The 25,931-nt window shown below is 38.1% G+C and overlaps 1 protein-coding gene across 1 annotated transcript in view; it reads right to left on the reverse strand.

The window, feature by feature from the left end:
- The window catches only part of prex2 (phosphatidylinositol-3,4,5-trisphosphate-dependent Rac exchange factor 2), a 91,608-nt gene that overhangs the window by 64,027 nt on the left and 1,650 nt on the right, over nt 1–25,931 (reverse strand). The window contains exons 2-6 of the mRNA XM_046833456.1: nt 9,020–9,091; nt 8,247–8,369; nt 5,889–5,993; nt 4,646–4,747; nt 2,911–3,072 (exon numbers count right to left, since the gene is read on the reverse strand). Of these exons, the coding sequence (XP_046689412.1) occupies nt 2,911–3,072; nt 4,646–4,747; nt 5,889–5,993; nt 8,247–8,369; nt 9,020–9,091 (564 nt within the window). The remainder of the gene's footprint in view (nt 1–2,910; nt 3,073–4,645; nt 4,748–5,888; nt 5,994–8,246; nt 8,370–9,019; nt 9,092–25,931) is intronic.

The following is a 25,931-nucleotide window of genomic DNA, read 5'->3' on the forward strand; positions in this document are numbered from 1 at the left end:
GAATCGTGACTTTACAAAGCTTGGATTGGGACAAGGCCAAGTCGTATAACTCTCTTTTAGAGAGTAGGGGAAAGATAGAAACATCTCTGTAGCGTTCGCTTTTTACTTGTTGGGAATCAATCATTAGAGGTAAAAGGAAAAAAATACACAATGCTGAGAGGAAGTGAGCATTACAGCCTGCTGTTTTCTCCCTGTCTTTCTTTCTGTCTGTCTGAAAGAAACATTTCTCACACAACACACATAAACAGCCATTTTTCACTAATTTTATTTTGTATCCCATTTATATCTGTTACACACAAACACACACACACACATATCTGTTTCATTTACAGTATGCCAAAACAATTTTTGGAACCTCTCCCCGTCTGTGTCTGATTCAGCTCAATTTTATTTGTCACATCTGCATTCTATCAGCTATAAATAAACTAAATGACAACTCAAGTGGTGTAAAATTGGCTAGTTAACCCGCTAACAGGCCAGTAAGCCAATAAGCTAGTAAGCTAGCTCAGGTTTTTGTTCTTTGTCTTGATTCAAATCCCAGAAAATTGCTTAAATGGAGCAAATCCTGTCAAAATCTACAAGAAGAACAACAGTAAATGGTTCTGTTCATCAGTACTATCAAAGTAACGGATCCAGGATGCTTTGGAAACATTAATTTTGCAACTTTTTTGCACAACCTACAGCATTCACGTCTAGTTTTTTTTGTTCAAGTGCTGGTAAAGAAGTAGCGTGGGGTATTTAACTGCAAGGAAGATGTCCCCTGCGTCTCTATGTAGCCCACTCGGTTAGCCTGCATGACTGCTGAGGACATACAGCTGTGTTTCGGGTCAGCGCTAACAAGCAGTCATCTGTCTCTGGAAGGCAGGATGGAAATAATGACTCGCTCCTACTCACTCACTCACTTACTTGAACACACACACATCCCATAGCACTCCGCCCTTCCACCCACACCCTCAGCGTGTAGACAGTGAAGCTTAATGGAGTGACTGTATAGAATATTTTAGAAGCAGACAGAGCTAAAAGGCTGGCAATTAATAAAAGCAGCAAGACGCAAAACTACAAACGTGACTGCTTTTGAGCGGATTGTGTTTGTAGCAAACACACACACACACACACACACACACACACACACAAATTTTCATTTACAATCTGGTGTAACACTCAGGCATACTGCCATTCAGGAACCAGCAATGACTAAAACGAGTAGCGAATCGGCTTCCAAACTGCTTTATAAAAGCTATTTTGGGAGCAGTACGCTTAAAAGTACATTTCAGCCATTTAAGCCTTGGACTTGTGAAGTTTAATTATTTTTTGCCTACAAGAACAGGCGAGGCAGCTCTTAGGGAATATGTTTATAAAAAAACAAAAAAACACATCTTTCACGCAACATATTCAAACTAAATGAAGAAGCCAAACTCATTCTCAAAAATCTTTTAAAAAAAGCCACTCCACAACGCCTTATAAAAACATAACAGACTGTTTTGGATTGTGCGGTATGTTTTTTACAGCAGTTTATGTGGACAGAAAACTTGCCCCAGATCACTTCAACATGCACTAGCTCAACACGAGCTTTTGTTTTCCAGCGCCTTTCTTTATAGAGCGAAATCTGCTAAAAACATGTGAGCAAAATCAGATTTTAGCCACATTCATTAAAAAATCATTAGCATGTAATGTGGAACCTAAAAATATCTAACAGTAAAAACATAAAAGTATTATAAAACTAACTAAACTAGCTAAAGTTGTGTTATGCTAGCAGGAAACCAGTGTGCTCATATGACATCTGAACAATGCTAGGTCATTATTGATAAACCTGTTTATTGTGTAGTAATTAAACAGTAATTAAAATCAGGAGCCAGGTTTACTAGAAAGCTAACAAGAATAATTTTTATTTTGATGAAACCTATTAGCCATGCTTGCTAGCCATCTAGCCAACATTAGATTTAGCAATTCTGTAACTAAAACCATATGTTTGTCAGCAAGCTGGTAATGAAAATGGCTTAAAGTTTGCTAGCAATCTTTTTTAGGATTTTTCTACTTTATTGCATATTTAATTTATATGTTTGTTAGCAAAAAACCTGTTGCAGCATTAAAATTCTCTGTACACAACCCTATTGATCACCTTTGGAATGAATGTGCACGCTGACAGAACCCCAGGTCTCTTCACTTCACCTACATCAGACTTTAATAACACCCTTGTGGCTTAATAAGCACAAATCTCCACAAGCAAACACCAGAATCTACTGTAAAATCTTTCAGAATTGTGAAGGATATTATAACAGCAAATTGGGTCTGAATGTGGAATGGAATCTTGTGGTTAGATGTCCACAAAAATTTGTCATATAGTGTATTTTGTATGCAACTAGTAGCCAATTGTGCTTAAGTATAAAAAAAAAAAACATGATAATTCAACTGATCATGTCAAATCAACATGCAGCAAATCTTCTTATTATCTAGTAGCACATGCAGCAACCAAAGTGAAAAGAACACAAATTACACATCATTGTGACATCTAAACACTGCAATCATTTACGAAGCGCAATTATCTGTGAGACCAGCATCTTCAGTCTTTACAGGAAGTCCTTCAGAGAAGATATTACTATTTCTTCCACGCTCATAATGCTGTACGTTTATGGCACCAGTCAAGATACATTTTCTATTACACCCACATTTCACACAATCTGACTGCATTCCATAATGGTATACAAGCTAAATCCACATTTCACAAAAGTTCAGGTGGTAAAATAAAACCCCTTGTTTTTTTTTTCATCCTACGAATCCTGTTACGAATGAAAAGACGGTTCTTGCATGTTCCAGAAAAAACAAATTCTGTTTTTTTCCTCCTTTTCCTAGGAAGTTTTTCTCGGAAACATCTGTGTGTGATCAGCAGTTTCGGCTCAATGATGGACGTACCTCCCAACCCTCAATGTGCGACTGCCATTCTTCCAGCACCTCCAGCTTCTCCATCTGTCTCTTGGCTTCATTGATGCTCGAACACACAGCCTTCATGACTTGGAGGGACTCGTGCACCATGGAGTAGTCGTTGTGCTTCTTTGGTGTTCTTTTTAGCAGTTCCTGGAAACATACACACAGTCTCATATGTGTATATTCATGTTACGGGGGGGAAATAATTATTTGATCGGCTGCTGATTTTGTAAATTTATCCCCTTACAAAAGAAACGAACAGTCAAGAATTTTTATGGTAGGTTTATTTTAACAGAAAGAGTTTGTATTTAATCGAGTGAAATAATCTTTTGATCCCTTACCAAATTAGCATGAATTCTGAATTCCACAGACCCAAATTTGTCCTGTCCCTTTAGGAAAGTTCTCCTAATGTCAACTCGTTATGTGAATAAAAGACACCAGTCACAGAATCAACCTCTTTTCTATTCAAACCTCTCCACCACCATGGCCAAGTCCAATAATAAAATGAATAATAAAATCTGATAAAATAAACATACCATAAAGATTCTAAACTGTTAATTTCTTTGTAAGGGGATAAATAAAAATACAGAGGAGGAAAATTGTCCACTAGATGTTGGAATGTAAAGATTTGGAGAGAAAAGATTCAGATCTTAACCACATGACAAGTTCCTGCTTGAAATCCATAATGTTCCTATAACAAGTCAAATTCATTATTATTTATTTTTTGCGCAGTACATTAAGACACACTATAAAAACAAAAGTTTGTGGAGACATGGCCCACCAAATATGCTACTTGTACATCCCACTCCACATTTATTTCCCATTTTCTGTAAAAAAAAATAATCTCCACTCTTTTGGGAAGAAGTTCCACTAGATTTTGGAGTGGGTTTGTGGAGATTTGTGCTCATTTAGACACAAGGGTGTTAGTAAAGCCAGGTACAATACTGATGTAGGTGAAGCGAGGATGCTTGTTTTGACTTGTCTATGACAGCGAATCTGGGATAAAAATCATATTACTCTAATCCCCTTCTCAACTCGTCCACCATGAAGGAACGTCACCTCTACACCCAGGCTAAACACAGCAACTTCCAGCATTTCATCTTAACTCCGATTTGCAGAAAGGGGATATAGATCACTATCACAAATGTTTAGCGAGAGCCCTTATCTTTTCCAGCTGTGAGATTTCAAATGCAAACTTCAAGGACATGAAAGAACTGGAGAAAACTGGAGTTTTGCGGTTTTGTTACGCAAAACTAGCGCTCAAGGGTGTGTAGAAGAAAATTTTCTGGTTCAAAAAATAAGTTCAGTGTCAGTAGAAGAGGTCTGTTTACTTTGAAACATGGAAAGCCTCAGATGGAGTTGGCTTGATGAGACAGTTTAAGTCAGGAAATATTATAGAACTTCAGGGCTCCTGGATAAGACTTTTAGTTTCATTGGCTCATCTCTAAATGCTTAGAAAAAATTGGTTGCTTGTGGATTCCTTGACTGCTAGAGTTTGACAGAGTTTTTTATTGATGGGTGCTTTGTGTATACTGTAACTAATGAAGTAAATTAAGATCTATTCTCTTAGGTCATAGGTTTGTAAAAAGGCAATTAAAAAAAAAAGAAAAACACAATAGTCTAAACCTCTTCTTTTATAAACCACTTGTTTAAGTCTAGTTTACTGCCACTGGGCAGAAGTTCAGCCTGCTATAACAAGGAAAATAAGCAGATTTACACTTACTCTGAGTAGAAGAGGATACTTGCAGATCCTCTGAATGGGAGCCACCAAGTAGCCTTCTAAAGGGACCTCTGTGTTCTTTCTGCCTCCCAACAGCATGCAGTTCTACCAATGAAGAAAATACCAGAAAAATAAAAACTGAAACAGTGAGAGCAAAAATAGAGCCAAAGAGCCAACAGAAAGAACTTTGCATGAAGTCATAACAGTGAGTAATGACCAATAAGAGCCTACACATACTGTAACCCATGACAAGTGAAAAATAACTAAATAGTAATAATTTGGGAACCGAACTGAACCAAGTAGCAATGATTACAGGAAACATTTCAGGAGCACACAAAGTTCAAAACTGAGAAAGACAAAAAGCTGAGGTCCGAAGAGCTGAGAACCAATGAGAGAACCAATTCAAGAGAACAGTAGTGGGACAAAGAGAACAAAAACCAAACGGAAGAGCCTTGGAGATCAAACCATAAATCAATATGTGTATCAACAATGGCCAGAAAAAATGAATAACTCAATACAAATAAACAGAATTATGTACTAGAGCATGCGATCCAAACAGAGAACCTAAGAATCAGAACTTAAGGGTAGTAAAACACATACAAAGAAAACAATTAATCCCACAAAAAAACAATAAAATACCATGTAAAAAAAAAAAAAAGCTAGAACAAAGCAGATTAATTAGACACAGCCAGGAAAGAACCGAAATGGGAAAGAAATGAGAAAACTAGAATCAAAGAACAGCACAATAAAACAAACAGTATACACAATAATGGAATGAAGAAGTGTGCAAAGTGACCAGAGACCAGGCTCAACCTCTGTGTATTGTGGCGAACCAGATTTTCAGAAGCTTTATGGAACACCAATGTTCTTAAAGTCAAGACCCATAAGATGCAGCATACCTGGTTCTTATTTTCCATTAGTATTACTACACCTAAAATATTTAAAAATCAGATAAATGATGGAAAGATCATAGCAAGTGGAAAAGATAGAAAAAAATCTTGGCTATTAGATTTTAATCCAAAGGTTGGCTCAAACCCACAAATAAATTTTACAGATAATTGAAGACATGATTGGCTAGTGTGCTAGTGTGAGTTTGGTGGATGAAGGATGAATATCTTTTCCCAACAAAGGAAAATTGGCAAGAATTTTCTATAGTGTATAATTTTAAATGTGTATCCATTTTTATAGAGCAATAAGTGGTTGAGATAAATTTTTTTGGGTGCGTGAATTTGAAACTAATACTTACCAGAAGACACGTGCGAACACTTCTGATCTTGTTGAGCTCCAGCAGCAGCCTTTGGGCTTTCTCGTGGTTTCCACAATACTCATCGTAAATCTGAAACCTGGCCCTCTAAAGATGGACGCAAGTCATGAAAAGTTATGCACAGTCAGAATAGAGGATATTCGCTGTGGTCAGGTGTATACAGGGTCTGTACTATTCTTATTTTCAAAAATAGGAGTAAATCTTTTTTTGTGATTGCTGAATTATATTTTAAGTGATGGTTGGCACACCATTTTTTACCTCAGAGGAAATGTCTATATAACTTCTTGGTGTTATTATGGCTCACGGGAGGTCTAATAATGTAAATTAGTGCACCGAAACCACCTGTCTAAGTATAGGATCGTAGATTAGAGATTGTAAAGTGCCCTCAGTGATGGATTGTCCAGATGTTTAACCATGAATACATGTTATAGTTATAAAAAAAAGATGCATACTGATGTTGTTTTCTGAAACCCTTATAAGCTGTGTTACCTAGAAAATCCTGACATTTTGTGGTACGTATTTTAACCCGTCAAGTTCTCTAATAATATTCCATTTTCAATATGGCTCTTCTTGAAAAACAATCTTTGAATGTTTTTTTTGTCCAAAGGACCCATGGGATATATCGCATACACAAGGAATGTACCATGAAAGTTTTATTTTTGCGTCAATAGATAACCCTCCCACGAGAGAGTACAAAGGGATGGGGATAAGAAAAAACGAGGTCTCACAAAGGGACAGAACAGAACCCTGCAGCTGCAGCTGCACCCACAAATTCATCCTCTCCACACACTTTGTTATAAAACATGTGGCTTTTCAAACGGATTTCTATTTTTTTGGTCACGCTATAATTCAATGAAACAGCAGAAGCGGGACTCTTTGGAACACCAAACTCTCACAGCATAGGATGTGCGGAAGTGGGTATTGTGTATTGTGCTTAGAAAAATATAGTATAACAGAAGTCAATTATTTGGGGAAAAAGTCCTCAAAGTTGCCAAAATGGTGAAGTACAAACTAGAAATAATTTTTGATTGTAAAATGACTGCAGGGATTTCAGTGCAAAGAGGGTGGGGATAATCTTTAGTCGTGCTTTTGGATGTCGCTTGTGTACGGTATTAAAACAAGGCTATACCGCCTGGAAATGATTTGCATCCAAGCTAAAAAGCAAGTGAATGGCACGACATTCACTTATACCATCTGCTGTAAGTTTAGGTGGTTTCAAGTAATTACGAGGTGGTATCAAAAAGTTTCAAAACCAGCTCTGTTTACAAGAAAGTACTTAATTTATCTACATTCACACACTATCACCTTCAAAATAGTCCCCTTACACAGGAATACAGCGCTCCCAGCGTTACTGCCACTTCTGGAATGTATCCTGGAAGTCTTCTTTTCGAATCTTGTCAAGCACTTTCTGCTATTCGCACTGGATCTCCGCAATAGTGTCAAAAGGGCGACCTTTGAGCCGGATCTCCATCTTCACGAAGAGGCCGAAGTCAGCAGGAGCCAAATCTGGCGAGTAGTGTGGGTGTGGAAGTGAGATCGCATGGATTGTTCTCCAATGATTAGCATGCGCAAGTTGGTTTTGGCCTTTTCGGGGGTTCTTTGAGGTCTGGTTCAGTGATGTTCTTGCCGCTCAAAACACCTCGAATGTCTAGTTGCAGTGTCACCGTATGTCAAACGTATGTCATGTCAAATGTCTCTGTGGTATATTTGCCCAGTTTCATGTAGAATTTGATGTTTGCTCTAAGTTCTAACTTGCTGTCTGTGATTAAATCGCAGACATGGTAATGCACCGTTAGTCTTAAAACATTTTGATACCACCTTGTAGCTAAAAGCAAACCAATCAGCAGTTGGTATGAGTGAGCTATTATATACTTTGAGTATTAAGTAGTATAGTATACTGTAATATACTGTATACTGTAATATAGTACAGTAGCAGCAATTACATTTTAAATTAGGTTATGACTAGAAAAAATATAATTTACGTTCTGTTTTTGGTGTAAACAATAGGCGATAATCAGACATCAGTCCGGAGTGAAACATCAAAGCAAATGAGTGCAAAATCCTTTTTTGCTGTACTGGTGTGGAAGCTAGTCTCTAAAACTAGTCTTATATTTAGATCATGTACATACATGCATTTGATTGGACAAGCAGTGACAGTGACACACAGTCCATGTTTAGAAAAGTGGTCTAGAGTACAGATCTGTGGCGGCCACTACCAGTTGATGATTCCTGTTTTACACTTTATTCCAATGGGTAAGTAAAGAGAACAGGAACAGGAAAGGCAGAAACTGAGATAAAAAGAAGCGCAAGGTCAGCATGTGTGTGATCGCAGAGACTCACAAAGTGTAGGAAGCAGCGTCCCACTTCGTGGTGCGGGTGGGGGTCTGGCTGGAGCATCTCCTCTACCATGGAGAGGAAGTCTCTGTGCACACACTGGATCTCCTCCAGGTTGGAGAACAACACCTGGTGGAAGGGCATGTGGAAGACGATGAATTATATAGCTATATATTGTACAAAACGGCATTATTGTCTTTCAGAAAGTTTTTTTTTTTTGCTATAAACGTGTCGATTATTCTGTACTGTTATGCGCAGAGATTGACTGGTTTTCTGCATAGCGTAATAAAACCAATTGTCAAACGCAAGAAGCATTAAACCAAGACTGAAAGGATCGGTCCAGACAGCGTATATGGCGCCTTCTTTATTTGATATTCGATAACCGTAACCTTTGCGTGACCCACAGCTTCAACACGTGAGCATCACATCCTCCAACATTGATGCTCACGTACGAGCCAAAACAAGCAGGAGATACGGATTCCATGTTTATGCCCCAGAGTAAGCAAGCACTCTGCGTCACTAGCGCTCTAAGCCATGGCCTTGCGACAAGCTCGTTACCCCCCCATACCCCCCACCCCCTCCAGCTAAAATAAACTCCAGCTGCTTCCCGTGTCATCCCACCGCTCTTACAAAACACGTACAAAACTATTTTCAGCTGAAATATGGGCTGGATTTCATCGCAGTTTGCAGCGTTTTACTGAACTTCACTAAAAGCAATGTTCATGGTGGGGACATACTTAGAAAAAAAAAAAAAAAAAGAGTTTAATTAGCAAACTCACCTTAACCATCTCCTCTGTGATGTTCTTATCCATTTTAGCCACAGCATACTGGTTAAGGCGATGCAGGAATACCTGTTTTTATTTTTTATTGCAAACAGAAAAAAGCAGGAATTGTTATTTATGTAGAAATAAGAGAACGCTAAACAAATGTCAGTACGCCTCCTACGAAATCCATCAGGTCCGAAAATTTACGGAACAAGGACATTTACAAAGCAAAAACTAACTACAGCAGGACTTCATTTGCTCAAAGTTTGAAACATTTCATGAATATATATATATATATATATATAAATAAAAAAAACAATCCTACACTGTTAAATAATGAAAAGACTGGGAGGTTGAATTGTTCAAAACAAACTGCTTCGTCCCAAAGCTCAGGAAGTCAGCAAACCAAATAAATCATCTTGCAAAGTCTCAGAACGCTGACAAGACGAATAGTTGCATGAGGAAAGCGTTATCTGTTCTTATTTTATCAGCACTGCACGTTCCCATCTGCACAGCTAGCAAAAAAAGCAAGCCGCCTGTTTCATTACAAACAGTCAGGAGCGACTAGCTTTGTCCTTTTTTAGGTTTTAATGAAAAAAAAAAAAAAAAAAAAAAACCTGTTTCTTTCTAATCTTTACTGGCTGTAAGTGGTCAAATTAAACCTGTTGCATTGTTAACAGGGTTACACTTGTATCATTAATAACATTCCTACTTGGGATAATGATGATTTAGTTCACTGCAATCAGTGGCAACATTACGGAAATATTACCTGAACATTACGCCAGGTCCAAAAGTATTTGGACAAACTGTTAATATGCAGAGGTGTGTACATTGCAATGGAATAAATATAGAGTTATAGCTACCGCTTCCACTACCATTTTCACAGGCTCAAAATAACTTGGACACTTGAGGATTACCTAGATGTGGCCTGTTTCCTCCTTACTTCAAGACAAATGAAGAAGATAAAAGGTCTGAATTTGATTTCAAGTGCTGTATTTGGTGGCTGTTCATGAGACCTCATCAGATCATGCAGTCCATAGAGGTGTCACATGCAACTGAAGCATCTTAAGGGAGAAAACTGTCCATTTAAACCCAAATGCATGGGTTCCAGACTTCAGGTATTAACTGACTGCAAAGGATTTGAGTCAGTTTTGAGTCCATTTTGAACTGGAAGCATTTAAAATGTAAATGATCTTTGTTTGTCCAATTAATTTTGAAATTTTATTTAAAGCTGAATATCGACACTTCAATCACTGCATTTCAAAGAGCACTGTAGTGGTATACCAAGCCAACAGGGTCACTGTCCACATACATATGGCCACACTGTAACTAAACATTTTGTAGCCTCGTTTTGTGTCTGTCAAACTGAAGATTTACTGTACAGCACATTTTGTTTGGACTCGTATGTTGATAAAACTTTGCCACCCATATAATATACAGAATATCCATAGTTTCCAGTTATGCAGCTCAGCCATTACAGCATTATGGATTTCTTTTGGATTGCTCTCTTTCAAATCATTAATATTAAATGACAGAACATTTTTGTTTGCAATTGAAATACAGTATAATTAAAATCAAATCTTTAAAATAATGTACACACTTTCCTACTGCACAAACCTTCATTTATGCATTTTACCACATGTAAATAGTTTTGGATGAATACATTTGTTTGTATCCACTAAGATCAAATGAAGCCCAATATAAGAATGTTAGAATGTCCATGTTATATAATAAACATTGTTGAGAACAACAAGAAACCCTGATAGATTGAACTTTTCTTGAACCAGAAACACACTGTCAGTGTAAAGCAAAAGCAAAATCTATTGAGGAGAAAGAACTGTATTCTGATCAACAGTGACGGATCTAATGAGTATATATATATATACAGGGACATCTTATGACATGAAAACCTTATGACCTTATGAGAAAAGTCTTCCTGCTTCGCCTTCCTTCAAACTTTAATGACACTAAATAATCTAAAGCGTTTCCTGTTAGCATGTCAGAGATGTCAAGATCTCCTGATTGCGTCTCTATCGTAAACACCTTCTACAATCTTCCAGTACACGTACATGGCCAAATTAACAGGGGAAGTCTCTTGGGCTGGCGCGCTAATTAGAGAGCAGCGAATTTACTGATTACAAGTGGCTCGCATATTTCAACAATTGCATTTCAATTCCAACTTCAATCCCCACTCTAAGCAAAACGTAATGATAATAGAATTGCCAAGGCAAAGACTTGACTAAATATTAAGAGTTGCTGTTCTAAGTTCAGGTTTGATTGACCTTTAGAAACTGTGCTATGTGGCAAAGCATTAACTTCTTCAACAATCTGAGCGGCAGAACTCGTCAGTTGGATCGGACCACACGGGCTAGCCTTCGCTCCCCACATGCATCTATGAGTATTGGCCACCTTGTTTCTTCCTTAGACCACTTATGATAGATACTGACCACTGCAAGCCTGGAGCAGCAGTTTTGGAGATGCTTTGACCCAGTCGTCTAGACGTCACAATTTGGTCAAACTCACGCATATCCTTATGCTTGCCCATTTTTCCTGCTTCTAGCAAATCAAATGTAAGAAACAAATGTTCACTTGATGCCTAATAAATATATCCCACCCACTAACAGGTGTTATTATGGAGAGATAATCAGTGTTATTCACTTCACTTCATCATAATGTTATAAGTCATAATGTTATACCTGATCGGTGTAAATTCCAATACATATTTGGGCCACTTGGGAATAAGGATTAAGGCTAAATATCTTGCCAAAGATCATAATGTTACACCAGAGAAATAAATCGTTTAATGACGTAAGAAGTTTTTTCAGACACAGGTACATTTGGCACATCTGTGAATCGACCAGAACAATCACAGCAGAAAAAATATTGTATCTGACCAGCAACAAAATTATTTCGCAAGCAAAATATCCCAGTTAGAATGAAAAGTCAATGACAGACAGAATGAAAGAGTGCTGTAGGATTTGGTGATCAAGATTGTGTAGTGTAAGACTCGTCTGCAATTGATTGTAGAGTAGGCAAATCCCTTCTTTCATCAAACAACAGATTCTGGCCCGGGATGAGTAGGATGATCAGTCTGATGTCATGTTAACTCAGGTTAATGAAAGAAAGATGGTCCAAGGGTTGCCAGTTGTGAAAACATGGATGGGGTTCATTTGGACACCTCATGTTACCTCTGGAATATGAATTTTGCACCAGTGTTTATGTGCTCTTTAAACATCACTTTCTAGATTGAATCTCAAATTTCTGATCATATGTTCATTCAGATACATGAACATTAATGAGGTCAGGAACTGATGTTGGGTGAAAAGGAATTGGATGCAGGTAGTGTTACAGTTTATCTTGAAGATCTTTAGTGGGGGATGAGGTCAGGGCTCTATGCAGGATGCACAAGTTCTTTTACACCAGCTTTGGCAAAATATCATCATGGAGCTTGTTTGGCACACATTATCGTGCTGGAACAGGATTGGCATTGTTATTTATGTGTTAAATTTGAATAATAATAATAAAACGGTACACGTATTCATACCGAATCGTTTCTGTACAGGGCTTTACAATGCAATTGTAACATATTTATCTATTTGTGTCCACAAATAATTTCCCCATATAATGTATCAATGGTTTAGGTCCAAAATGTTCTGTCAGAGTCTGTCTACTAAAAGCACCACTGCACTAATGAAAGCAGCTGTACAGTGTTTTCAAAGACCCACAATATTATCAATCCTAAGACTCAAGCTATAAACTGTGGAGACTGTGGTGGAGCTAAGCACAAGTTTCCTGTCTGTCTGTGGACCTCAGAAAGGGACCATGAATATCAGAGCACTGATAAGAAGCACATGCTCCCAAATAGCGTTGTGTTCAAATATGGACAGCTCATTTCATGACCGGATGTGCTCAGTTCAGGAACCACCACTTGTTTGAGACAAGCACAATCAGAAGCAGGCTTCCCAGCAATCAACTTGCCAGTATAGTTTTGGAATGTGGAACAGGAAAACAATGCGACTTTCGACAGCTTGGTGGAAATCCCAGGCTGGTATACATCTGACAATGGACTTTTTGTTCTTAGTTTTATCTTCAGACAGAAAGAAATTCCAATTTTTGTAAACTTGAATAGGACTCTGGTTAGAACCATGGAGACAGACCAACACAAAGCATCAAAAAGGGAAAAAAAATCCCAAAGTGGTTTTGAGTAAAACGAAACAACACCTCATGGGCATCCTGTCCTGGCAGACTATCCAAATAGACTTCACACACACACTCACAAAGAAATGCTTCACTCGGCCAAATTCTGTGTGGAAGTTTCACAGGAAATCCAATATTTATTAGTCACAGGCCAGACGACTAACTACCTCAAAACTCTGAAGCTTTTCTCAGATCATAGTCAAAGCTAAACATAATATTTTTACCATGCCTGGAAAAATGGTGGTCAAGCAAATCCTGGCTTTCTTAAATCGCCACACACATGTTCTTACACCTGCACTGTTGAGGTGAAAAATATGTTTTATAAAAGTAAAAATAAATTCTCCAAATTCTTTAGGATTGTAAACTTTTGTAGATATAATGTATAAAGTACAGTTTAATACTGTGTTTTTCAATTCTCATGTTTGCTGAAGCCTGGTAAAAGGAAATCGAAGCATGTTATGCAACACATCCCTTCTTCACCAAATTCTCTTGCATTCCACAGGCTTAATATCATAATAACCGGAAGGTCTCTTTCTCCTGTACTTGGTATCTGAGTCTCTTTCTAAGAACACGAATGTGATAGTGAATGGAACAGACAAAAATAAAAAAGGAAAACACATTGTGTTCTTGACACAACAACATCCCCAAATGTGAGTTAATCACAAGAGATATTATACTGTACAGATTAATACTGTGTATGGACAAAAGTTGGTAGACACCTAATCATAAGATATGTATGTGCTTTTTGAACATCCCATTACACATTTAATTCCCATTTGTTATTATAATAACCTCCATTCTTCTGGGAAGATTTTTCACTAGATTTTGGAGTGTGTTAGTGGAGATTTGTGTTCATTAGCCACAAGGGTGTTAGTAAAGTCAGGTACTCATGGAGGTGAGGTGAGGAGGCCTGGGGTTCAGTCAGCCTTCACATTCATCTAAAAGGTGTTTGATAGAGTTAAAGCTCTATAGCAAAAGATCTTTCACTCTAATCAATGTAACCCATATCTTCATGGAGCTAGCTTTGTGCAGATTATAATGCTGGAACAGGTTTGGGTCTCCTAGTTCAAGTGAAAGAAAAATTTCTAACCTAGCACCTTCAAAGACATCCTTCAAAGTGCACATATAGTTGAAAAGTGAGGGGTCTTAATACATTTGTTTATATTGTGTATATTAAAAGCCTGAGCAAAGTGCATTAGTATTTATGCCCTCAATTATATTTAGATATTTTCTAAGAACTGAAAGAGACCAGGCAATGAACAATATACCCCAACTATTTTCTTCTTCTTCTTCCACCACCACAGCAGATCATCCGTCTCCATTCCCCTCTGTCCTGTACATCTGCTTGTTTCAAACCAACTACCTGCATGTCTTCCCTCACCACATCCATAAACCTCCTCTTTGGCCTTCCTCTTTTCCTCCTTCCTACCCCATGTCCCTCCTCTGCACATGTCCAAACCATCTCAATCTCGCCTCTCTCACCTTGTCTCCAAAACATCCTTCATGCGTTGTCTCTCTAATAAACTCATTTCTAATCCTGTCCATCGTCGTCACTCCCAACGAAAACCTCAACATCTTCAGCTCTGCTACCTCCAGCTCCACCTCCTGTCTTTTACTCAATGCCACTGTCTCTAAACCATACAACAACTCAGGTCTCACCACAGTCCTATAAACTTTCCCAAACTATTTTATGAATACAAAATCGGAATCGCAACAATATTCACCCCAATTCACTGTGGAACTAAATGAAGCAAAACAATTATTTGTCATGAGGTCTGAAAATAAACAATATGATCTTATGTTAAAAAGCAAATTTCATCAAATCATTTCTCATCAAGGAATCCAGATTCAATGGATGAACCCTGAATAGCATTTGGCAGACACCCTTATCCAGAGCTACTGACAACTGAGGGTAAAGGGCCTTGCTCAAGGGCCCAAAAGTGTTAACTTGGTGGTGGTGGGATTGTAACTCATGACCTTCTGTTCCAACGTTGATGGCCTTAACCGATGATCTACCACCACATGGTCGGCCATGTTCTTATAAGAATTGCCTTCTTTTTTAAATCCTAAATAACACATTTGTCTGCCATTTTTTCCCTATTTCCATTGCAAGAATCTTTTCATGTGTTTTGTTTTTTTTTGTTTTTTTTATACATGAACCGGTTATGTAACATGTTACATGAGTTCATAACCGGATTCATAAACAGGGACACCAGTACATTCTGTTCAGATTGTAAATATGATAATTAGAAGCAGTCCGCATTTGTTTGAAGATGTTTCACTGGTTCTTTGTTGTTTTAATTAGTTCAGAACCTTTTTTTTCCAAGACTCAGCAAGTGTTTCAAATTGAAATGACTTTGTTATGCTTGCTGGTAAATGCATTTTAATGAACAATTTTTCTTTGTGTGATTAACAATCCGTAGAGACAACAATTTCACCCTTATCGAATGGGAGCGAGCCGGCTGATAATGCAAAGAGACCGCGTTTGCAGGGCTTAATGAAGCCGCTGGAGTGTGAAAGCAAAGCAACAAGCAGGTGAGTGTGTGTGTGCTGTTTTATATTCTGAAATGAGGTCTTGAACTCCTAGGAAAAACCGAGTTCTAGGGCTTCTCAGGTCTTTGCAAAGGAAATGTTATGAGTAAGGTGATAGGTATGTGAAGTTCATGCTCTCTCCTGAGTAGAGTAAACATGCCAAAATGGCTATCGACCGCAAAACAAAGATCATCTGTCACTTCCAGACAAAACAGGATATAAACCACATGTTTTTGCGACTTCTTTATGAGACGATAGCAGCAGGTGTCAGTTTACGTTCCTGTCTTTACACATGTGGGCTTGGGCTGGGACAGTAAATCAGTGCAGTGTGTAGGATTTGATTTAAAAAGAAATTCATGACACATCAAACACAACACTCAAGATTTCAAAGATTTAACGATAAAAAGTGCACATTCTTATGGAAATAAACAGATGAGATTTCCCCCACGCGCCTGCACCGGACAGGAAATGGGTGTTGATTTTCTTCCTGTGGAGGAAAATACTCATTTATCAGCCCGGTTTCTGCGCTGCTTCAACAACACAGGAATGCCATCATGCTCTCTGCATGCACAGACCACCACCAGGAGACAACGCTGTCTTTTAGCATGGCTCCTGACAGCACCAGACCAGGACTGATTTGTCTCAGTCCCTGCACAATGTAGCTACAATCCTGGGAGACATCCACAGGAAGGGCTGAGTAGAAATATATTTGAGATCATGTCCACCACATCTTAGGTGTCCTTGGAGATGCTTTAAAAAAGCATTTTGCAAATGTTGAAAATCAGATTTGGGTGAAATGATAATGGAACTTTGATACAGGCATCCTTAACATCTTTCAGTATAAATAAATGCACCATAGTATGACAGATGCCTTTGCCTTTGTTTATGCTTCCTGGTCAAAATGTTGCATTGTTATGAGTAAAATACCCCAATTACAGTAAAGTTCAAATCCCAATCATTTTATGAGTATTTTCATATATGACATTAGCATGAGGTGTTATAAAAAAATATGGAAGACAGAGGATAACAAGAAGAATTTATATCTAACAGATGTCATTCATCTCAATTGTAATACCAGTTGTCAAATGACAATTGTGTGCATCTCTTGTAAGTAAAAAAGTAAATAAAAGTAAAACCTCACCATGGCACAAACAGAAAATTGCCTCTAATTACAAGGAAGTTAAAATCCTAACTATGCTGCAGTTATTCGTGGCTGCGAACCAGCAGACCAAAATTAGCCTTTCTCTCATCTCTCCCCTGTCAATCACAGTGACACTGGCCAATCACAGGTGTCTGTGATTTCATGTATGTAGAAAAAGCCTGATAGACATTATCTCAACCCCCGAAGACGACAAAACCATTCATCAACTTGTGCATGATGATCATAAAAGAACGATCCACATCATCTCAGTTCTGCAACAACACTACTCACCAGATTTGGCTCCTGCAGACTTTACCCTCTTCCCTTAAATAAGGATCCTGCTCAAAGGTCGCCATTTTGCCACCATTGAGGAGGTTTAGGGCAAATAGCAGAAGGTTTGACAAAAAGAATACTTTCAGGGCCCATTTTAGACGCGTCAGGATCGCTGAGAGCACTGTATCGCTGTGCAAAGGGACTATTTTGAAAGTGATAGTGTGTAAACATTGATAAAAATACCATCACATACATTATATATATACTTGCTTCTTAGTCACTAAGTGTTTGAACAAAGGAAGAGATTTGGGTCTTAACAATGCTCTGCATTTTAATTTTGTTCTTCCTCTAGTTTCTTTTTCAAAAGCTTTTGTAATAAAAAGAAACACCTCTAAATAAGGATTCAGGAAGTAAAAATAAAATTTTCACCACACATTCTCCAATTACACACTTTAAAAGCAGGGTTGATGATCAACAAAAGCCCCGAATAATAGAATTCAGTACAAGAGTCAGCAAATCCTACTAAATATGCATCAGCAATGCACTATATATTTACTCCAAAGCTGATTATGCAGTCCCATAATTGGCTAGGGCCTGTAGGTTGGTCATGCTGACTAAGCTGGGCTTTCAGCATGACCATGTTTTAGTCAGTCTTTACCAAAATACTGCCACTGTCATTAGTTTGCTTCTAATCAGAACCTTGCTAACTATAAATGACCCACGTTTCCTGCAACAAGCTCTATGGAGGTTTTGACTTTCCTTTGAACTGTTGTCTTTGATTCTTTATCCCCAATCCCTGTCAGAAAATTGGATGCTGCAAGTTGTGAAAGAACCCCAAGAAGTTTTTTGTAAGTCCTTAGAGACAGGTCTGAATGGGAATGAAAATAGGACAGGCCAGGAAAAGACCCCTTCGAAGGGTTCTGGGCTCAATGCCATCTTTGTATGTGGGAAGAAACAGTGGCCTTTGCTAACCCATCCAGCACGCCAGGCTCTATCCGTTCTGGCTGAAAGAGCACAGACTACAGGAAGAGACATGTTGATGGCACCCTGTAAGTCAGCCAAAACCAGAGATCGAACTTGATGAGCTATCCAATTGATTTGTCCTGGATCCCATCCTGAGCCATTGATCGTTCAAGCAGTAGGTTAAACCAAAATTAATGTTTTTTGAATATACCTGGTGAGCATTAATGCCCATTTCACGTAACATGGAAACCTCACAAGTGGCCATTGATGTCCCTCTAAGTGAACACCTGTCAAAGGGAAGGGCAGCTGGCATAAGAGGCTACACAGGCATTCTATTCATTTGGGAGAATAGTGGTGCATTGACATACGCACTGTTGAGGCTTCCTCCTCAGTATGGTTCATGAAGGCACATGAAGAACTAAAGTGGTCAAATTAAGGAGATGACCATAAAACACGAGCCCCTGGACAAGTGGCCTGAGAATTCAAATCTTAAGTTTCAACTCTGAATCAGCCCAAATGAACAATATGAGACATAAACACTATATTGCCAAAGGTTTGCAGACACCTGGTCATATGTAAATTGTGTGCCTCCAGCTTTGTGGTAAAAGTTTGGAGAAGAACCACATATGGCAGAAAAGGTCGGGTGACCCAATACGTTTATCCATATAGTTTATATGCCACATATTGGACTGCATGCTTGAGCCACAAATGTGAACTGAACAAAAGGAGAGAGATGTAGGGCTGCAAAAATATTATATTTAATGTGTAGATTTGGACCTGGTGATTAAGTGAAAATTTTAGGCCCAGGTGCTACATGAAATATTTTATAACAGTGAAGGTGATTTTATGTTATATTTTACAACAGTACAGGTGATTTTATGATTTTTACACACAGTCGCCAATGCTTGACCAATGAATAAGAGGTACATTTTCAGTCATATACAAGCCTCCCACAATTTCCCAAAAAAGAATTTGGGACCTAATTTTGCTGATTCAGCATCAGCAAACACACTAATAGGTATGAGATTGCACTGAAAGATGTGATTCAAGGATCCAACCAGTCCATCAAATATAATAACACTTCTAATAGTACTTTTATGATACTTCTTGATTGTTTAGGAAAAACAAAATTTGATTCACAAATGGATTTTGATTCATTGAGTAACTTGTTTTACTTCTTTGCCAAAGCTCTGGAAAGGAGCGACAGCACAGGAAGCACAGAGCACAATGTAAAGCAGGGGAGGGCCAGGAAGGAAGGAAATCCTGCTTGCCATGAAACAAAAGCAAAAGGAACTCACTGACTGGAGAGCCCCTGAAAGCTCTCACTAGCCCGCCGCAATCACAAACCTGACACCCAACCAAGCGGCCAAACCCGAAGACTCAACATGCTAAATATGGTGTTACAACTGGGAAGATTGCTCCTGAACATTTCACCTTATTATGTTTTGTATCATTCTAGGCACCAGTGATTTGTCAAGGGGAAGATCTGAAACAAATCAATTTTTTTTTTTACATCAAAACAATGTAATGCAAAGCGTATTAAACAAGATAGCTTTCAAACTGTTCTTTAATGTGAAATTGAATGACACATGAATGATGACAAGAAGTCAGACGTTCCAAAATCAAATACGGCACCAGTCATGTGAAGCGACATCAGACTAAATGAGAGTGGTGTGTTTAAATAGAGCTTTGTACACAAGCTCTTTGTGTCTGTAGCTTGTGGGGAATACACACAGCCTGCTATGTGACAAGAATCTTAAAATCGCTGCAGAACTTCGAAACACAGACAACACTGGGACAGATTGTCTGTTCGCTGAGAATAATGCACAACATCAATACAGCGCACTGCTAATTAGCATTTCTGACTGAGTTGAATCTCCTTAGGCCACTCAGTGAAAAAAGAAAAGTATATATATATATATATATATATATATATATATATATATATATATATATATATATATATATATATATATATATATATAATAAATATATTTAACAGAATATAAACAATTCTCCACATAGCCAACATAAAACTTCCTGTCAACACTATGAGTTGAAATACCTGAGAGACAAAAACTGAGAAAGAAAGAGCAGAGAATAAGAACTAGCTACTGTATGATTAGCCATGGTGGAGGTGAAGACTTTAGCAGTCAATGCTCATCTTTTTTCCAATTACAGCTGACAGACTTTCCACTGTCTCTGACAAATTACAGAGAACCATGAACTCTTCAGAGCAGTGTTTCAAAAGTGGGCTTTTTTTCTCAGTCTTGTTTAAGCTGCTGTGTAGCAGGTATAAGATTGTTCAGACAGTCATGTAAACACCACACAGCAGTATTTTAACTCAGAAATCCACACGTAAGTATTTTCACATTCCATAAATATTTAATTGTGTAATCATAAAGCAATGAACGCAGTCAATGCAAAATTCTGTTCTAATAGGGTATAAAAAAAAGATAGATCTTTTAACCACCTAGTGCAATATATTACTGTTAAATTTAGAATAATAATTAAATAAAACATAGCATACACCTCAGTGAATTGTGTTATTACATGAATTACATTTCATAACAAATATTAAATAGTAATAGTTAATAATTAGTCGTTTATGCACTATTAATTTAACCTTAAAAAAGGTTGTAAAGAGTTATACTAGTTTAGTACAAAATAATTAGTATGGAATTATTACAGATGATTTATCAGAGACAATTTTATTCCTATAATTTCACAATTACAGTTATTTTTCCATATAGAAACAAATCCATATTAAGAAAGCTACAAGGGTACAAGAGGCAGGAGATTATTCTATTAGTATTATTATTATAATTATTATTGTTGTTGTTGTTGTTGTTGTTGGTGGTGGTGGTGGTGGTGATTCTACAAGATTGACTGTTTGTATTACTGTTAAACAAAAGGCCATGTAATCAAGCCTTCCATTTCCAAAACAGCAGGATTAAAGATCAACTTGTAGGAAGAAGGTCAAAGATGGGGGTGATGTGAACCCCTGACCTTCCACACACCACCAAAAGGGAAGGGGCAATACCAGGGCTCACTGCTCCTTCTGAGTATGTATGCCCCATCTGGCGTTAGTTCTAGCCTAAGCAAAAAAAACAACAACAATAATATCTGCCCCTGTAATAAACTTATTCTGAGAGAATAAGACCAACAAGTGTGGGTTCAAGGCTCCAAGGAACCCATCACATCTGAATTGCAGAAGTAATAACATCTTTAATGTAAAACAGTAGTGTAGAGCTACATTCTCCACTTCTTTTCTTTTCTCTAATTCATGAAAAGTTCAGGCTCAGGGTTTGAACTTAATTCACAAACCTGGAATTATTTAAAAAGCTCTATTTAAAATACATTCCAGTTCATCCCAGTCGTGTGCAGCATTCCCACTTTGGGCTCCCTTCAGAGCAATTAATGCTCACAAAAGCCTCTTTAACTGGAGTTTTACAGTTACAGGCCTGAAAGGCTACTGGAACTGTTTTGCTCTAGTGACTTTAAACAGGCAACAATTTGGATTGAAACTAGCAACAGAAACATGAGCAAAAAACAGCAGACACCTTGGTAACAATAACTACCAGGAGCTGAACACAGAGTGGGTGCACACATTATGAAACAGACCAATGACAAGACAGGACAGGGGCTGGGGGGGACTAAAACTAAGACAAACCAAAAGCATATGTAAACCAAAGGCATATCTAAAGAACACAAACATAACATAAGAACACCATTCTGGACAAGAGGAAGAATTTAAGACAATCAGCGAATGTTATTAAATATTCTGGGAAGATGTTCCTCCAGAATTTTTAGTACGTTTGTGGAGATTTGTGCTCATTCAGCTGCAAGACCGTTAGAAAGTCAGGTACTGATAAAGGTGAGGTGAGGAAGCCTTGGGATTGCTGTCAATATTTAAATTCATCCCAATGGTTTTCAATAGAGTTGAGGTCAGAGCTCTACAGCAGGTCACTCAAGAACTTCCACTCGAACACATGTATATTAATGGAGATGGCTTTTTCTGCACAGGGGCATTGTCATGCTGGAGCAGGTTTGGGTCTCTTAGTTTAAGTGAAGGGAAAATACACCTATACACTGGTTTACCTTCATCTTTACCTTCATCTTTGTGGTAACAGTTGAAGGAGGAAGCACATATGGTCAGTTTTGACAAGGTACATTAGAGTTATCACTAATACTAGATGATCAGGTGGTTCCTTTATTTCTTCACAAAGTTTGATTATTGTTTAGTTATAATGATTACGTTATAACAACCTTTTCCTGTTGGTTATTGCTTTTTTCCCCCTTATTAATTGTGTTTTGACTTTGGTGATGGGATTATAGGATTTGCCCTATTCAGTAACATGCTAGGTTTATGTCTTTGCATCTTTCCACTTACACTAATGTTGTTTTTTTGCAATTAATGATAGCTATCACGCAATTGAGAAAAGGAGTGGATGAGAGTCCAAAACAAAATTAACAAAAAAAACTCTACACTAAGTAAAAAACTCAATTAGACTTAGACAGACAGAGTGTGAGCAGAATATATCAAAAATAGGTTAAAAAAACAAAAACAAATAAGAACCTAGCTATTAGTGTAGTACATTGTCATGCTGTTTGATATATGAAGTGGTTCACATTTCTGCAACCGGGGCCTCATTAAAAATTGCAATCCTCATTACAGCCCTGCACGTGAGAAACGTGTGACCTCCCAAACATGGGTTAAATGCTAAAAGATTTCTCCCATGAGACAGAGCTTGTCACATTTATTTGTTTGCACGTGTTTTTGATCTAAAAAAACTAACAAGCGATTAAATGTTCCTCTTTAAAAGCTCCAATGGATGCTAGCCTCAATGCTTGAATAGGGTTAATATTTAGATCTGGGTCCAGTGTTCCTAAAGCCTTACTGGATTGAGACAGAGTGTTTAAATTGATCTTTTACGACCGTTTTATGACGAGCTTTGAAAACGAGGATAACTGTTGCGCAATCATGCGCAACTGTAATCCAACGTTTCGCTCGGTTTCACAACTGTTTTGTGGTGCATCCAATCAAAATAAAACTCTAATATAATAAGTTTCAATGATAAATATTGTTTGTTTCTGGAACGGAATATGTCTCACAAGAGACTCACAGGGTTAGTATACATTAAAAGAGTGCAAAGCCCCAAAAGAAATATAAAGCAAATTTTTGTTTTATGGTGCCACAATTTCATTTTTATGAGTTTCATTATCAGGGTTTTAAACCATGACATTGGGTGGTCAATCCTTCATGCTACAGACCGTTGCAGAGAGAAACAGTGCAAAGGGACCAGTTAACCAAGCCAACTGCATTCATAGACATCTGTTTTTCAGCTGAATCTGAGATATGAAAGGGCTTTCCTTTACTCTCTCCAGACTATTTTCCCCCCAAATGTGCTCTCCATAAAGTTAAAGGAGTAATTAAATATTGGGACCAAATGACAAATTCAGTGTTTCTGTATAATTTCAATGACCCTGCTTCGACAATCACTTGTACATGGAAGTGTCACATTTTTTCTAAAGCGATCTAAAACAAACAACTATCTAAGAGCTCTCATTATCAAGATGAACAGTTACATAAAGCATTCTAGGAAATCGCAGAGACAGCCCTTAAGGGCACTTCCTCTGTCTGAGAACCAGAGCCAAACACACTTTGCTCATCTTTTAGTGAAACATTATGTAACAATTTTTATGTAACAAGTTTTTCAGATTATCCAAAAAATACTGATAACCAGTCTAACCAGCAATCCCAGTTTTATTTTACCAGTTTGTATTTAAGGTATTCATAATTTCTGATTTGGCTCTCTGGAATTCGCAACCTCTAAAGAATTTGTCCACCAGGATACATGGTTTATAAAAGAACTCACCAAGCCCAGGCTCTCACGTCAGAGCCCCTCTGGCACTTTCACCATGCCTGTCTACTGGGAGCCAAACTGTCTAGCACAGACGTCCTCCACCCAAAATCTAACAAACAAAAATGCTCTCTGTTCAACATGGCATCGATCCCCCCAGTTTCTCCAGGCAACAGAAAGCCTGAAGACAGTCTTTGATCTCTGAGGGTCAACCTCAGCATGCCTTCAGGACAGACTCTCGAGGTGCAGAGGTAATCAGAGACAGAGTCTGGTTTCATGGGACAGCGTAACTAATGAGGATGAGCTGTGAAAATGAGAGGATCCTTCATGTCTTGGATGATGTTTTCACTAGACTTTTTCTTCTTTAAAGGAAAAACATCCGCCCTGCATCCTGACTTATGCTGCTTATAAATTTTTTTTTTAATGAATAAGAACAAAACTTCCAATGGTGCCAATTATGTCTAATAGATACTGATGCAGCAGCAATTTAGTACTTTAGTAAAAAACGTTTAATCTACACTATGCTCAAAAAATTTTGCTCTTATCCAAAGCAACTTACATTAATGTCATTCATATAATAGAGCAACCATGGGGTTGCTCAGAGGCCCATGTGAAGCAGCTCATGTGGCTGGGATTTGAACTCATGACCTTCACCTTCAAAGTCCAATGCCTTAACCACAAAACCACCACCTCCCCAAACCACCAATCTATTAAAGATATAAGGTTCATGCAAATACATCTGTCAATGCCATCAGACTCAGTATTTCACTAATAATGAGCCTAGTCTCTGTCACAACCCGTCAACTGTGAACTGCATTCTGAGCCTATATGTCCAACATTTGCACCAATGGATCCACTCATCCTATACAGACTTTCTCAATATCGAGATGTCTGACAAAGGAACTTCCTGCTCTTGTGTTTAGAACCTAAGACCAAAATATAACTGTTATGTCTGAGATTGTAAATTGTTTTGGCATTGTAAATGCACCAGCAATGTCATAACGGTAGACAGGCTCAATCTTCCATCTAGGATTTAAGACCAAATCCATCAACCAACAAATTGGGAACAGAATTTAAGCACATCTGTGAATACGTAGCTATCTGCTACGTACTTAAATTGCCAGTAAGGAAGGTACCGTATACAGTAAGTCGACTGACAGTGAAAGTGAATAAAACATTCTTGTTTAAATTGGGGGTTTAAATCTCAGACCTAAAAGCCACAAGGTCCTCCACCAACATTAATTTATCCCTAAGTATGCGAAACCTTCTGGGAATTGTGGTTTAAAGGAGCAAATGAAAGCAGATTTGTCGGACCCTGAAACAAACCGACGTTTTCTGGAAGTTTCCCAGGGTGATGTGTCAATGAATATTTCCATCTCCTTAGAATAAAACCCAAGCACCCTCTGTAGGCTAAGATCGGACAGACTTGGAGGATTTCTAGGAAAAGCGGTCGCTGCATTTCCCCCAAAACACAAAACAACCCCCCACCAACCCCCGCTCCTCCAGGTACCTACATTAAAACCATCTGGGGCAGAGGTTTCAGCTGAGGATTGCATACATCCATATGGTGTGGGAAGCAACTATCCTAATAACACACTGCAAACTGCCCTTAGCCCTGCTCTGAAGTACAATTCCTAATGTTTAACATGTTAACTGGTTGTAAAATGTATTGATGAATAGATGCTTTTTTACACGTATGGCATTTTTGGGTTTTTTTGCGGGAGGGGTGAATGGGGGGATATGCTAATCAGCGTTTACCTGAACTAGCAATCTCATAGAGTCATTTTCCTTCTCTGAAGCACGGAAATGACTCTTTTGTCTCAGACATTCAGCAGCATTTTTTAAAGATCATTTCCTCTCCTTCCTGCCTTTGACTTTCTGTTTATTCCATAATACCATTAAGCTCGTTCTATTCTTCCAACCTTAGACCTGGAACTACAATAGAGTTCGTGCTCTA

Source organism: Silurus meridionalis, chromosome 21 (genome assembly GCF_014805685.1).
Source record: "Silurus meridionalis isolate SWU-2019-XX chromosome 21, ASM1480568v1, whole genome shotgun sequence".
Taxonomy (NCBI): Eukaryota; Metazoa; Chordata; class Actinopteri; order Siluriformes; family Siluridae; genus Silurus; species Silurus meridionalis.